The sequence below is a fragment of the Drosophila sechellia genome, unplaced genomic scaffold (assembly GCF_004382195.2).
Source record: "Drosophila sechellia strain sech25 unplaced genomic scaffold, ASM438219v1 Y_29, whole genome shotgun sequence".
Classification (NCBI taxonomy): domain Eukaryota; kingdom Metazoa; phylum Arthropoda; class Insecta; order Diptera; family Drosophilidae; genus Drosophila; species Drosophila sechellia.
In genome coordinates, this window is record NW_022611397.1 from 26,554 (window position 1) to 40,070 (window position 13,517).

General features: G+C 42.3%; 1 protein-coding gene across 1 annotated transcript; it reads left to right on the forward strand.

The window, feature by feature from the left end:
- Positions 1-2,694: 2,694 nt before the first annotated feature.
- Positions 2,695-3,996, forward strand: LOC116803447 (WD repeat-containing protein on Y chromosome-like; the record flags this gene model as incomplete). Its single annotated transcript, XM_032727162.1, has 2 exons — positions 2,695-2,965; positions 3,027-3,996. Coding segments are annotated over 2 exons (935 nt in total), but the record flags the coding sequence as incomplete, so codon positions are not given.
- Between the last annotated feature and the right edge of the window lie 9,521 nt (positions 3,997-13,517).

Consider the following 13,517-nt stretch of genomic DNA (forward strand, 5'->3'; position numbering starts at 1 on the left):
GCCAAAGGCCATCTCATTGGGGGTAGATTCTCGTCCTTAACAAGAACGACGTTGTCCACGGCTGAGCCAAAGTCCAACGACGAATTCCGGAGGCGACCGCCTACTCTAAGAAGTCCAAATTGATCCAGGAACGGCGAGAGCGATGATATGGGACTAGACGAGGAAACTCTTCCCAGCGTTTTTAGGGACTGCAGGTCCTCCCATAAATGCGCGCGCTGCACCAACCGCAGATGTTGGAATTTCTCAACGTTGGAGAGGTCCGGATGGCTGTCGATTATGCTCGTGAACACGGAGTAAAAATCCGCCCAGTTTGCGTAGCCGCCGCCAAACGTTGGCAGCTGCACAGGCGGCAACGGCATCGGCCTCGGCCGCGGCTGCGTTTGAGGACCACTACACTGGTGGGGCACAATACCTTCCGCAAGCGTTGAGTGCGGCGCGAAATGCACATTGCGTTTGGCTATTTCCGCGCGCACACTAGCCTTGAATTCAAAGATGAATTCATAGAAAGACTCGCTCATTTCACTGCCAATTTCGTCGAAGTCCAATTCCTCCAGTTCTGTATGCAGAACATTGAAGGCACTTTGCAGCTCATCGATCTGCTCCAGCCTCACCGTAAGAGTGGATTCGTCGTATCCGCTTAGCGTCTCATTAGACAGCGACGTTTGTAGCCTCTGCAACCTGCTGAACAGCGCATTGGTTTTGCGCTTTAAAAAGGTCACCCTGTTTTTTTCACCTTCAGCGGGCATAGCAACAAATCGCCTTTGATTCGGTTCAGCGGGAAGATGAGCACAAAATAGATGCCGAAAATGCAAGCGGGGTCAATGCACGCAACGATATATGTAGCAATGTATGTATATATGCAATGCTAGCTCGCTTAAACACAGACACTATCACCGAATTCTCCACTCACTTGTCCAACCGATTGCGATTTAATGTATTTATATTTATTTATAACCGGGATAAGTGCATTAATTACTGCATGCAAATTAACACAATCACGTCGGGGTCACCAAATGTTTAGCTATTGAGCTTTTTCAATAGCTGTTGAGAATAATAAAAAACCGAAGAAAATTTGTTTTATTACGACAGTTTTATTTTGCGAAAAAGCGATAATTTACGATAGCGACAATAAGTAAGTAAGTTTAATCTTTTCCGAAGCGCGACGAAAAGGCAATTGGCGGGCAGGCAGCCGAAATGCAGCGCCCAAGCTTAACATAGGTAGCTAACAACAACAAAGGAATGAGCGCCGTACAGATAAATGCGCGCGAGAGCAGCGGTTTGCACTATGCCACTGCTAATTTGGCTTAAATATTAACAAGTATGAATTTAGTCTACTGCACAGTTTTGGCGGCTGCATGACCCAACAATTATGAATTATTATTTTTATTATTTATTAATAAAATTATTATTTTTTTATGAAATTAAAAAAATAATTATTATTTTTAGGAAATATTTTTTTCTCAATGTAATGTCTTCTTTTTGGAAAATATATGTTTAAAATTACAGTAGTTATAATAATTTCCCTTGTATTTGCTTTAATTATTTAGTATACTTATTAAGTCATTTGACTTAATATGATGTATGTAAATGAACCATTTTTTATTATTTAAAATACGCATTATATTCAGCTTTCAGTTAATTTTTCTTGGTTTTTTTTTTGGTCTTTTCCAATTTGATATTTTTAAAAAGCGCGCACTTTTGGGTGGGAAGAATAGCGCGCCATCATCATATTGTTACGAAATTGGCCTCAACTCCAAATATGTAAATTCGTTTCTTCGATCAGAATTGATTTCACGAAAATTGTCTTCTAGCACAACACGCACACATATACGCTTTCTCGTCTCTTGTTTTTACTCACACAAGCAAGAAAGTTATATTTTTAGATTTCTTAAGCTCCCAGCGTAAGCGAGCGGAAAGATAGCAAATTTGGCCTTCACCAAAAAAGTGGCTGCACAGTGACAAACGAATGTATGGCCGTTACGCATCTTGTTATTCTATTGTCTTTGCTTTGGTGTAGCCAACAGCAACAGCAATATCTTGGTCTACCACCATAGCCTTTACCTTTATTCCTGCTGGGGAATACTCGCCTCACTGGTCAACGGCACTTGCTTCATGGGAAGACATTTTGCACGCTCCTCCATAATCAGATTTAGAATTTTTGCGTATTTCATCCCGAAGCCGTAATGTCACTTTGGGTGAAAGTGCTTAAAATCTACTAAATCTACAGGCAACAAGTTTTTTGGTAGATAGATAGAAATTAACAAGTAGGCGTTATGGGCGTTATAGTAGGCGTGGAAAAAAGTTGTTTGACAGATCGATAGAAATTTACATCAAATTAATTTTCAAATGTGTGAGCGTGCAGTTCTATGCTGTTTGTGGGCGTATGAGTGGCGCTGCGCTTGTCTCTAGAATCCATATGCTTAATCTTGACCTTATAGGTTTTATAGTTCCTGAGATCTAAACGTTTGTGTTTTTTTGTTTTTTTTAAAACGTTTTATTTTTTCCTTGTCATTCCAATTTTTATTTGTATACCAAAAACACTGGGGCCACGCCCCAAAACGGTCACTCCCAAACTTTTAAACAATTTTTTCTCATTTTATTCCCCGATATCTATCGATATCCCAGAAAAATTATGAAATTTCGAGTTCACATTCACAGTAGATGAGTAACGGGTATCTGATTGTTGTATTATAGATAAGAACTTTCTACATTCTATCTACATTTTACTTATCATTTTGAATATTAATCATTATTTTCTTCTTAGTGTTCCAGAGTCTGAGAAAATACATGTTTGCATGCCAAAATTACGTCTGGAGTTTATATTTCTTAGAAAAGAACTTTTTATGACTAGAGCCAAGCGAGCGGTTCGAAATCAAGCAGAGCCCCTTTTAGTCAGTTCCTATAAAGGTCATCTTAAAGCTATAAATTCTATAGCCTTCATCAATCTACCAAAAATTATATTTACGTAAAAATCTTTTAATTTTAGTTCGGTTTGATCGTCTTTTTAAATGCATTTTCATTTTTAGGGGAAGCCATGATTACTCCTGCCGGCTTTGGACCCAAGGTGGTCGGTACTTGGGAACACTTGGTACCGTTTTACCATGGTCAAGGCTTACGCCCTTTGAACGCGCTGGTGACGATAACCATTTGTATCGAATGCCCCCAGATATTAAAAAAGTGGCCAGCTCAACAACTCTAAAGGTAATTTCGGGACTACAAGCCGAGACAAGTATAAAGATATCCAAGGGAAAGGCAGTTGAAGATCGGGAGGAAGACACCGGTCAAACGGAGGATGCAACTGAGTTAAGAAAACTTCTCGACAAGCCTGTTAAAGAACCAATAGTGGGAAAGCATTTCGAATTACCTGGTCGGTCGGTTTTAGATCAGCATATAGAACTGGATACAACACAAAGTTATATTGCTGTTTTTACGCAACTGAAGGTGCATTCCACTGAAATGTTGGAGCGCCTTCCAACGCCAGCGGTGGTTAGCCGTGTCCAAGCTGAGAATTATATGGACCACTATATCCCCGTAGAGGGAAAAGTAGATGTAAGTGGTTCTGCGATAAATATAAAGCAACCGTTACGTCGGCGATCTGATAAAGCAAGTGACACGCATAACGTAAACACATTAGGAGCCCGGGATCTTGTACCATTAGATTTTAGTTCCAGCCATGCGTCGCAATCGTAGTTTGTTCTTCCCTTTAAGTCGTTAATGTGATGCTTTTCGTAGGTTGAGTAAATCCTACAAAGAATGTTAAGGAAACATAGTAAGAACAATGATAAACCAAAGACAAAATGGGACCACATTTATCGCTTTCTGTATTAACACATCAGTATAAACATATTAAATCTTTACAATATTTAAGAATTTATAGTTGGCATTGAAATTAGTGCCAATAAAAATTTAGGTGTTTTTGCAATCGATTATGCAGCACGTGTATTATTAAAAAGTTTTTTTTTCACTTTTCTGATGAAAGAACCAAGACAGAATGATTTATGTTCCAAATCCACAATTTATTTTATCTTTGATTCAATCGAATGAAATAAATAGGTACAATAATTTACATTACTGAGCTTTAACATTGCTGAGGTGACTATAGGGGGGCCATGGAAATGGATGTAAAATTAGAAATTGGGTGAGTATTAAATTTGTTATTTGATTTTATGATTGTATTATTTTGTGTTTTTTCAGGTACATTTGGTGGGAGGTAATATGGAGGTAAGTATTATATTTCTAATTTATTTGTCTATATAATTATTGCATTAATTTTTGTTATAGTTTTTCAGGTACATTAGGTGAAAGCTAATCTGGAGGTAAGTATTATAATTGTTTTTTATGATTGCATTAATTTTTAGTTTTTTAGGTACGTTTTGTAACTAATTAGGAGGCCCTTTTTTTAACTTTGCTGGTGGAGGTACGAAGACAGAATGGATTCTGGTTCCCATCCACAATTTATTTTGCCTTTGATAACAATATATGCAATATGTAGGTACAATAATTTGAATTTTAGAGTTTAACATTGCATGGGGTGAGGTGGGGCTTGGACATAGTTAGTATTAATATGTAGTTAGTATTTTTTGTAGGCTTAGATTACAGACAGTGACATGGACTGGTAACATTATCGTCTTGCATGTTTTGTTAACATTTTTAAAATGAAATTATTTTACAATAAAATAAGAAATATGCACACATATCGGTTAATCACTGTACTGTATATTCATAACATACAAGCACATTGTAGCACTCCGTTACAATGTGTACATATACAGTCAAGCCCAAGTGTATGCGTAATAAAAAGCACCCACGTGCAAGTTAACAACTAAGAGCACAGACATTCATGTCAACAATACATAAACACTAAGTTACCACATATAAACAATGCTGACGCGCCCCAACGGAGTTCAGCGCTCTGCGCTACGAACGGTCAGCAACAGCAATTGGACACCCCTTATCCGGGGTACCAAGCTATGTTGCATAAATGCTGAGTCGGCTTGCCGACCATGGGTTTATGGCGTGATGCATTGGAGCCAGGGTAGATCCACACTTTTCATATTCTTTTGTATTCAGTTCTAAGCTTGCACCTTAACAATAAAGATCAGCTACTCCGGCACTTAGCCGTAAAATACCAATTGTTTTAATTGAACATTCTCGTTGAGCCAAAAGGCCATCGAAAGACCACGGGGGCAAAGTCACGCCCTCCATCCTAATCTTCCTAAGACGTCTTCACCTCTGGCATAATAGCCGGACTTACTGAGGACTCAGGAGAGTCGACGTTGCGCCTGGATAACACCCAGCCCAAGGAGACGACGCACATCAACCCTATACCACGGAGCCATCTGTAAAAGAGGACCACCGGACTATAGGACTTATTAAGTGGCGCCCAGCGTTTATTACGGACCTAGAGTATCTTAACAGGGTAGTTAAGAGAAGAAAATATGTAAGTTCAATGAGTGAATTTAATTCGGCAGTCTTCGATTATTAAATAAATAAAAAATAAAAAGGTAACAATTTGTTGCGTGCTTTTAGGAAGTTGAATTTCCGTTGCATACTTTTACCAAAGTGTTATTTACCGTTGCATACCCCAAGTTACTGTTTTTTTTTTTTTTTTTTCAGTATTTGAACGATGATGTTTTTATTATTTGATCAACGCACTGTTACCCATGCGGCAACTTAATTTGATCTGCTTAAATTATTTTATTTTACAATATGTCTTGGTTACTTAAGACTAACAGATTTTTAATCCTAAAAATGATAGGGAGAATTATAATAGTTGATATAACATAATAATTACTATTTATTTGATTATTCTAATGAATTTTTAAAACTAAGACTTTCTAGGTCAAAACCAGGTCAGGGAGGTCATGAGGGTGGTGTCGCTTGAGTCTTCTTTTGACTCTAGTCCGAGGGTCAGCATTGACCACAGCTGCAGTTCCTAGCTTCCTTGCTAGGCTGTTGGGGTGTACATTAAGCCTTTCCATATATTTTTGGGCGATGTTCTGGAGCTTGTCTCCTATTTTGGGCACCTTGAGGTCGCGTTCGATGTCACTTGTTCTCATATACCAAGGAGCCCCCGAAATTATTCTTAAGGTCTTCGCCTGTAAGATCCGGATCTTATTAAGGTGACTCTTCGCAGCAATGCCGTATACCTGCAGGCCGTAGAACAGGCAGGGGGCCAATATGGACTTGTATATATTGACCTTGCAGCCAAGCGACAGTTTGTTGCGTGGTGCAATGAGCCAAGACATCCGAGCAACCTTGGTCCTGAACGCTTGCTGAATATTTGTGATGTGCCTGCTGAAGGTGAGCTTCCTATCGAGGGTAATACCAAGGTATTTATAAGCCTGATGGTGTCTGATCAGTCTCCCATTCAGACTGACACCCGGACAGCTACCTGTTCGGTTGGAGAACGTCACATTGGCACACTTCTCAGCGTTGATGCGCACATTCCAGTTCTCAGCCCATTGCTGGAATGCATCCAGGTATTCCTGTAGACCAGAAGTGGCAGCCAGGATACTTTTACTTTTCGTGAGCACAGCAGTATCGTCAGCGTAGGTGGCTATGAGCACATCTTCTTCGTCTACCTCTGTGACTGGTGTGTGAGTAGGCATGTCCGAAGCAAAAACTTAGTATAGGGTTGGGCCAAGAACGCTTCCTTGAGGAACTCCAGCTGCAATTGGCTTGATTGACGATTTGTACCCATCAACAGAGACGTGGAATGTGCGTTCTTCCAGGAAACTTTTAACAACCAAATATAGCTGCGGCGGGAACAGCCTCTTCGCTTTGTACAGGAGCCCAGGGTGCCAGACTCTGTCAAATGCCTGTTGAATATCAAGAAAGGCACCTACTGAATACTCCTTGTTTTCCATAGCTTCCAGAGCAAAGTTCACTACTCTATGTAGTTGTTCAGGAGTACCGTGCTGCAACCGGAAGCCAAACTGAAATTTGGGAATCGCTTTGGCAACATCCTTGCAAGTGAGCAGCCTGTTTAGGATCAGCCTCTCCATAATTTTACCCAGAGATGGGAGTAAGCTGATGGGCCTGTACGAGTCAACGTCTGTCGGTGTTTTTCCAGTCTTATGGATCATAATTATGCTCGCCGATTTCCAAGCTTTCGGAAAGTAGCCAACATCAAGAACGCTGTTGAATATTAAGGCAAGGAACTGCAATGCTTGATCTGGGAGAAGTCTAATGGTTCTATTATCAAGAAGATCTTCTCCAGGAGCTTTCTTAAGTGGCAGCTTGGCTATTAAATTCTTCACTTCTTCCAGTGTGACAGCACTCGGAGGCAGGCTCATTTGAAAGGGCGATTCCAAATATTCTTCAACCTGACGACAGAGACTTTCCGGTGCATAGTTATAGGGTGTAAAACGTTGCTCAAGGTTGTTAGCGAACACTTCAGTTTTTTCCAAGCTAGTGCGACACCAGCCACCAGACGGATTTTTGATTGCTGATTTTGGGGTGGGCTGAGCTTTGAACCGTTTCGTGATACGCCACAGTGAGTAATTTGTGCTCGCGTCAGTACCCAAGTTATCCAAGAAGGTATCTATTTGGGCCTGCTTTCTTCGAGCAAGGGCCTTATGCAGGCAGTTGGCCAGTCTACTGTGGATCTGTTGCATGCGGGGATCACCTGTTCTAGCATATTCTTTTCGAACTCTTCGTTTTAGCCTGAGCAGTGCCAATATTCTGGGAGGAAGTTGAAGTGGTCTGGAGGCCTCTACTTCATGCCGATTTCTCGGTGCAGCAAGCTGAGCAGCCTCACTTAGTTTGCTCATGAAAAGGCTTGTGGCATTATCAATGTCCACCGCCTCCAGAATTTGCATATTTACCTCACTCAGCTGTTCAAGATGAGTTTTGAATATGTCTATGTCAGCATTATGGGCAAGTAGTCGTACGCGTTGTGGTTTCTTTAACGGCGTAGCGTGCAATTCAGCCAGAATAGGAAGATGGTCCGACGAGAGTTCCTGGAGAGTTTGTACATTTAGCCTGCCCATACCGTACCCACAGGTTATAAAAAAATCAAGGGCTGATGGTGTTAACAAAGGGTTGTAAGAGTAGAAAGTGGGTTCGCCCGTAGCCAGAACTTGGTATTGCCCATGTGCAATGACTTCTTGCAACATTTTACCTCTAGGACAGGATCTTGGGTTCCCCCACCATGCATGTTTGGCATTGTAATCACCACCAGCAATAAATTTGTTGCCTAACGCAGCAAACATGGATTTGAAGTCATCTACTATCCATCTTTCTGCTGGAGGTAGATATACAGCAGCTACAGTGACGGTCCCAACCGATGTTTGCAGGTGCACGCTCGCTATCTGCCTGTCATTAGTAGAGATAGGTGTCAGAGGGCTGTGACAAAGTCTAGATTTTATGATGACTGCAGAGCCACCTCTACTGTTACCACTGGGGTGGTGGGCGTGATACATAAGATACCCTGGGAGATAGATGCGCTGACCAACTCGCATGTGTGTTTCCGTGGTAAGCATTACGTCTATATCGTGCTCGCTGAGGAATATCCGAAGCTCCTCAGAGCCCCTTGTTAATCCGCGAGCGTTCCACAATCCGATTTTTAAGGTTGGTTGGGTCATTTAGGAATACGTGTAATTAGAACCTGAACCAGTTCTCTGAAAGCTTTATTAGCGTCTACAGTTTCTTGTATAAGCTTAAATAGTTGGTCTATTCTCGTATTGATGGCCCGAATGGAGTTGTCTAACGCCATAAATTTATTGTTAAGGCTATTGTCCGACGTTGGTATAACTTCAGCCTGCACAGTAGCACGAGCCCTAGATTGAGTCGTGTTGCGTCGAGCAATATCAGCATAAGAGATGTTGGTTCTTAATGCCTCAGCTGGTATGTAACCGCTTGAAGAACGTTGTGGTGGTTTGAGTGTGGCAATATTATTAGTCATCGGTAGCCTGGACCTTGGTTTTAGCTTCTTGGCTTTCTCTGCTCTGACAGGGCAGCTTTTGTCTGTCGAGACATGATCACCACCACAATTTATACACAGACATACGTCACTTATGCACAAAGCGGACCCGGTCATATGGGGACCACTACATTTACCACAAATAGGATCCTGGGCGCAATAGTTCTTAGAGTGTCCAAAAATTTGGCATCTTTGACATTGTAGCAGTTCTTTTCTACGTGTAGCGCGCTCAACAGTGACTCTGTATCTGCCAAGTCGAGTTATCTTAAGAGACTCTTTAACATTCGGGCCTTGTTTAAGATTAATATAAAACAAATTTTGTCTAGTTTTGAAGTTTTTTGTAGCTTCATTATCATCTTCGTTTACCTGAATGTTCTTCCAGTCAGACTTTCTGGGGCAATAGATATTAAGGACCTCATAGCCGTGATCACTAAATGCTTGTTCTATCTGCGAACTAGGAACATTAGCATGAATTCCTTTAAGCACTACTCTGTAGGGTTTTTCTTCTTTAAGTTGGTGATGCCAGAATTGACAATTTAACTTATTTAGTTCTTTTACAGCGGTGCGGAAAGCGTCAGAGTTGGCTGTATAGATTCTGGATACACCAAATCTAGAGGTGCGGATATAGTAGTTTGAGGAGCCAATATTCAGATTAAGAGCCCGTTCCAAGGTGACCGGATCACTTACACTTGGTACGCATATGGCTGGGGGTTTGCTATATTTAGCGGATTGTCCATCACCATCTCGGGCAGCAGAGTCTTCAATGTCAGAATCAGCATCCGACACGTCTTGCTCCATATTCTCCGCTTCAGCAGACAAAAGCGCGAAGCGATTGTTATTTAATGCTGCTGCAGTGCAGGTAGAGGCCTCCTCATTGAGTGGCATAGTGGCCTGCCTTTTAGTTTTACGGCTTGGAGAAGGGGTGAGGATAGATAATGGGGGCTGAGACACGCCTTTTCGTTTCCTGTTGACAGTACGATCATGTGCTTGAAAGGGGCATTTCGCTTTAGATGGCTTATTGGGCAGTGATGACAGAGGTGTCGGCAGTCCATTGTCATAAGGAGTAGTTGGGCAAATGCTAGTGGTCACGGTTGTGCAATCGGTGTATGTAGGAGTACAGATCATGTTGGCCTGTACGTTAGAAATAGTGCAGGTAACACTTGCATTGGTGTTGCTGCTGATTGTCACCATTAAGCAGGAGACCGTAGATTGAGTTGGCATACCTTCCAGGTTAGGGGAGACATCTGCACAGCTGGCGCGGAGTTGGGAGCGTAATTCTCCTGGCTCAACACCTGCTACTTTCCTCATTTCCTCAAATTTATCGCACCCATTGCTAGGTCGCGATTGAGCAAATGAATTCTCCATTATATCAATTGTCTTTATACTTATGCCGTATAATGCAATTGATATTTACTAAACACGATAAGATTTACCGGTTTACTTGTAAGGTAAATTGTAACAACCTCCCGCTTGCGAGGGGCAAAAACAACACAGCTTAGAACTTGCCTTGTGCAGCTGCCACGTGGTGAGGGGCCCAATGGGCAGAGAATGCAAATTTTTCGCACCTTATCCACCGTTCTTTGTTGATGTCCACATGCCGACTCTGCAAGGCAGAGTCCAAATTTTAGAATGTGTGCTGTTTTGCACAGCTACGAATGTAGGTTTGCGAATTAAAGTTAAAGTGAAATTCACAGACAAAAACTATAAACAACCGCTCAGTGTGACCAGCTCAGGAGACGACCAAGTTACTGTGAGCTATTGCTGCCCAAAGGAATAAATAATAAATATTTTTTTTTTTTCAGTATTTGAACGATGATGTTTTTATTATTTGATCAACGCACTGTTACCCATGCGGCAACTTAATTTGATCTGCTTAAATTATTTTATTTTACAATATGTCTTGGTTACTTAAGACTAACAGATTTTTAATCCTAAAAATGATAGGGAGAATTATAATAGTTGATATAACATAATAATTACTATTTATTTGATTATTCTAATGAATGAAACTAAGACTTTCTAGGTCAAAACCAGGTCAGGGAGGTCATGAGGGTGGTGTCGCTTGAGTCTTCTTTTGACTCTAGTCCGAGGGTCAGCATTGACCACAGCTGCAGTTCCTAGCTTCCTTGCTAGGCTGTTGGGGTGTACATTAAGCCTTTCCATATATTTTTGGGCGATGTTCTGGAGCTTGTCTCCTATTTTGGGCACCTTGAGGTCGCGTTCGATGTCACTTGTTCTCATATACCAAGGAGCCCCCGAAATTATTCTTAAGGTCTTCGCCTGTAAGATCCGGATCTTATTAAGGTGACTCTTCGCAGCAATGCCGTATACCTGCAGGCCGTAGAACAGGCAGGGGGCCAATATGGACTTGTATATATTGACCTTGCAGCCAAGCGACAGTTTGTTGCGTGGTGCTATGAGCCAAGACATCCGAGCAACCTTGGTCCTGAACGCTTTCTGAATATTTGTGATGTGCCTGCTGAAGGTGAGCTTCCTATCGAGGGTAATACCAAGGTATTTATAAGCCTGATGGTGTCTGATCAGTCTCCCATTCAGACTGACACCCGGACAGCTACCTGTTCGGTTGGAGAACGTCACATTGGCACACTTCTCAGCGTTGATGCGCACATTCCAGTTCTCAGCCCATTGCTGGAATGCATCCAGGTATTCCTGTAGACCAGAAGTGGCAGCCAGGATACTTTTACTTTTCGTGAGCACAGCAGTATCGTCAGCGTAGGTGGCTATGAGCACATCTTCTTCGTCTACCTCTGTGACTGGTGTGTGAGTAGGCATGTCCGAAGCAAAAACTGAGTATAGGGTTGGGCCAAGAACGCTTCCTTGAGGAACTCCAGCTGCAATTGACTTGATTGACGATTTGTACCCATCAACAGATACGTGGAATGTGCGTTCTTCCAGGAAACTTTTAACAACCAAATATAGCTGCGGCGGGAACAGCCTCTTCGCTTTGTACAGGAGCCCAGGGTGCCACACTCTGTCAAATGCCTGTTGAATATCAAGAAAGGCACCTACTGCATACTCCTTGTTTTCCATAGCTTCCAGAGCAAAGTTCACTACTCTATGTAGTTGTTCAGGAGTACCGTGCTGCAACCGGAAGCCAAACTGAAATTTGGGAATCGCTTTGGTAACATCCTTGCAAGTGAGCAGCCTGTTTAGGATCAGCCTCTCCATAATTTTACCCAGAGATGGGAGTAAGCTGATGGGCCTGTACGAGTCAACGTCTGTCGGTGTTTTTCCAGTCTTATGAATCATAATTATGCTCGCCGATTTCCAAGCTTTCGGAAAGTAGCCAACATCAAGAACGCTGTTGAATATTAAGGCAAGGAACTGCAATGCTTGATCTGGGAGAAGTCTAATGGTTCTATTATCAAGAAGATCTTCTCCAGGAGCTTTCTTAAGTGGCAGCTTGGCTATTAAATTCTTCACTTCTTCCAGCATGACAGCACTCGGAGGCAGGCTCATTTGAAAGGGCGATTCCAAATATTCTTTAACCTGACGACAGAGACTTTCCGGTGCATAGTTATAGGGTGTAAAACGTTGCTCAAGGTTGTTACACTTCAGTTTTTTCCAAGCTAGTGCGACACCAGCCACCAGACGGATTTTTGATTGCTGATTTTGGGGTGGGCTGAGCTTTGAACCGTTTCGTGATACGCCACAGTGAGTAATTTGTGCTCGCGTCAGTACCCAAGTTATCCAAGAAGGTATCTATTTGGGCCTGCTTTCTTCGAGCAAGGGCCTTATGCAGGCAGTTGGCCAGTCTACTGTGGATCTGTTGCATGCGGGGATCACCTGTTCTAGCATATTCTTTTCGAACTCTTCGTTTTAGCCTGAGCAGTGCCAATATTCTGGGAGGAAGTTGAAGTGGTCTGGAGGCCTCTACTTCATGCCGATTTCTCGGTGCAGCAAGCTGAGCAGCCTCACTTAGTTTGCTCATGAAAAGGCTTGTGGCATTATCAATGTCCACCGCCTCCAGAATTTGCATATTTACCTGACTCAGCTGTTCAAGATGAGTTTTGAATATGTTTATGTCAGCATTATGGGCAAGTAGTCGTACGCGTTGTGGTTTCTTTAACGGCGTAGCGTGCAATTCAGCCAGAATAGGAAGATGGTCCGACGAGAGTTCCTGGAGAGTTTGTACATTTAGCCTGCCCATACCGTACCCACAGGTTATAAAAAAATCAAGGGCTGATGGTGTTAACAAAGGGTTGTAAGAGTAGAAAGTGGGTTCGCCCGTAGCCAGAACTTGGTATTGCCCATGTGCAATGACTTCTTGCAACATTTTACCTCTAGGACAGGATCTTGGGTTCCCCCACCATGCATGTTTGGCATTGTAATCACCACCAGCAATAAATTTGTTGCCTAACGCAGCAAACATGGATTTGAAGTCATCTACTATCCATCTTTCTGCTGGAGGTAGATATACAGCAGCTACAGTGACGGTCCCAACCGATGTTTGCAGGTGCACGCTCGCTATCTGCCTGTCATTAGTAGAGATAGGTGTCAGAGGGCTGTGACAAAGTCTAGATTTTATGATGACTGCAGAGCCACCTCTACTGTTACGACTGGGGTGGTG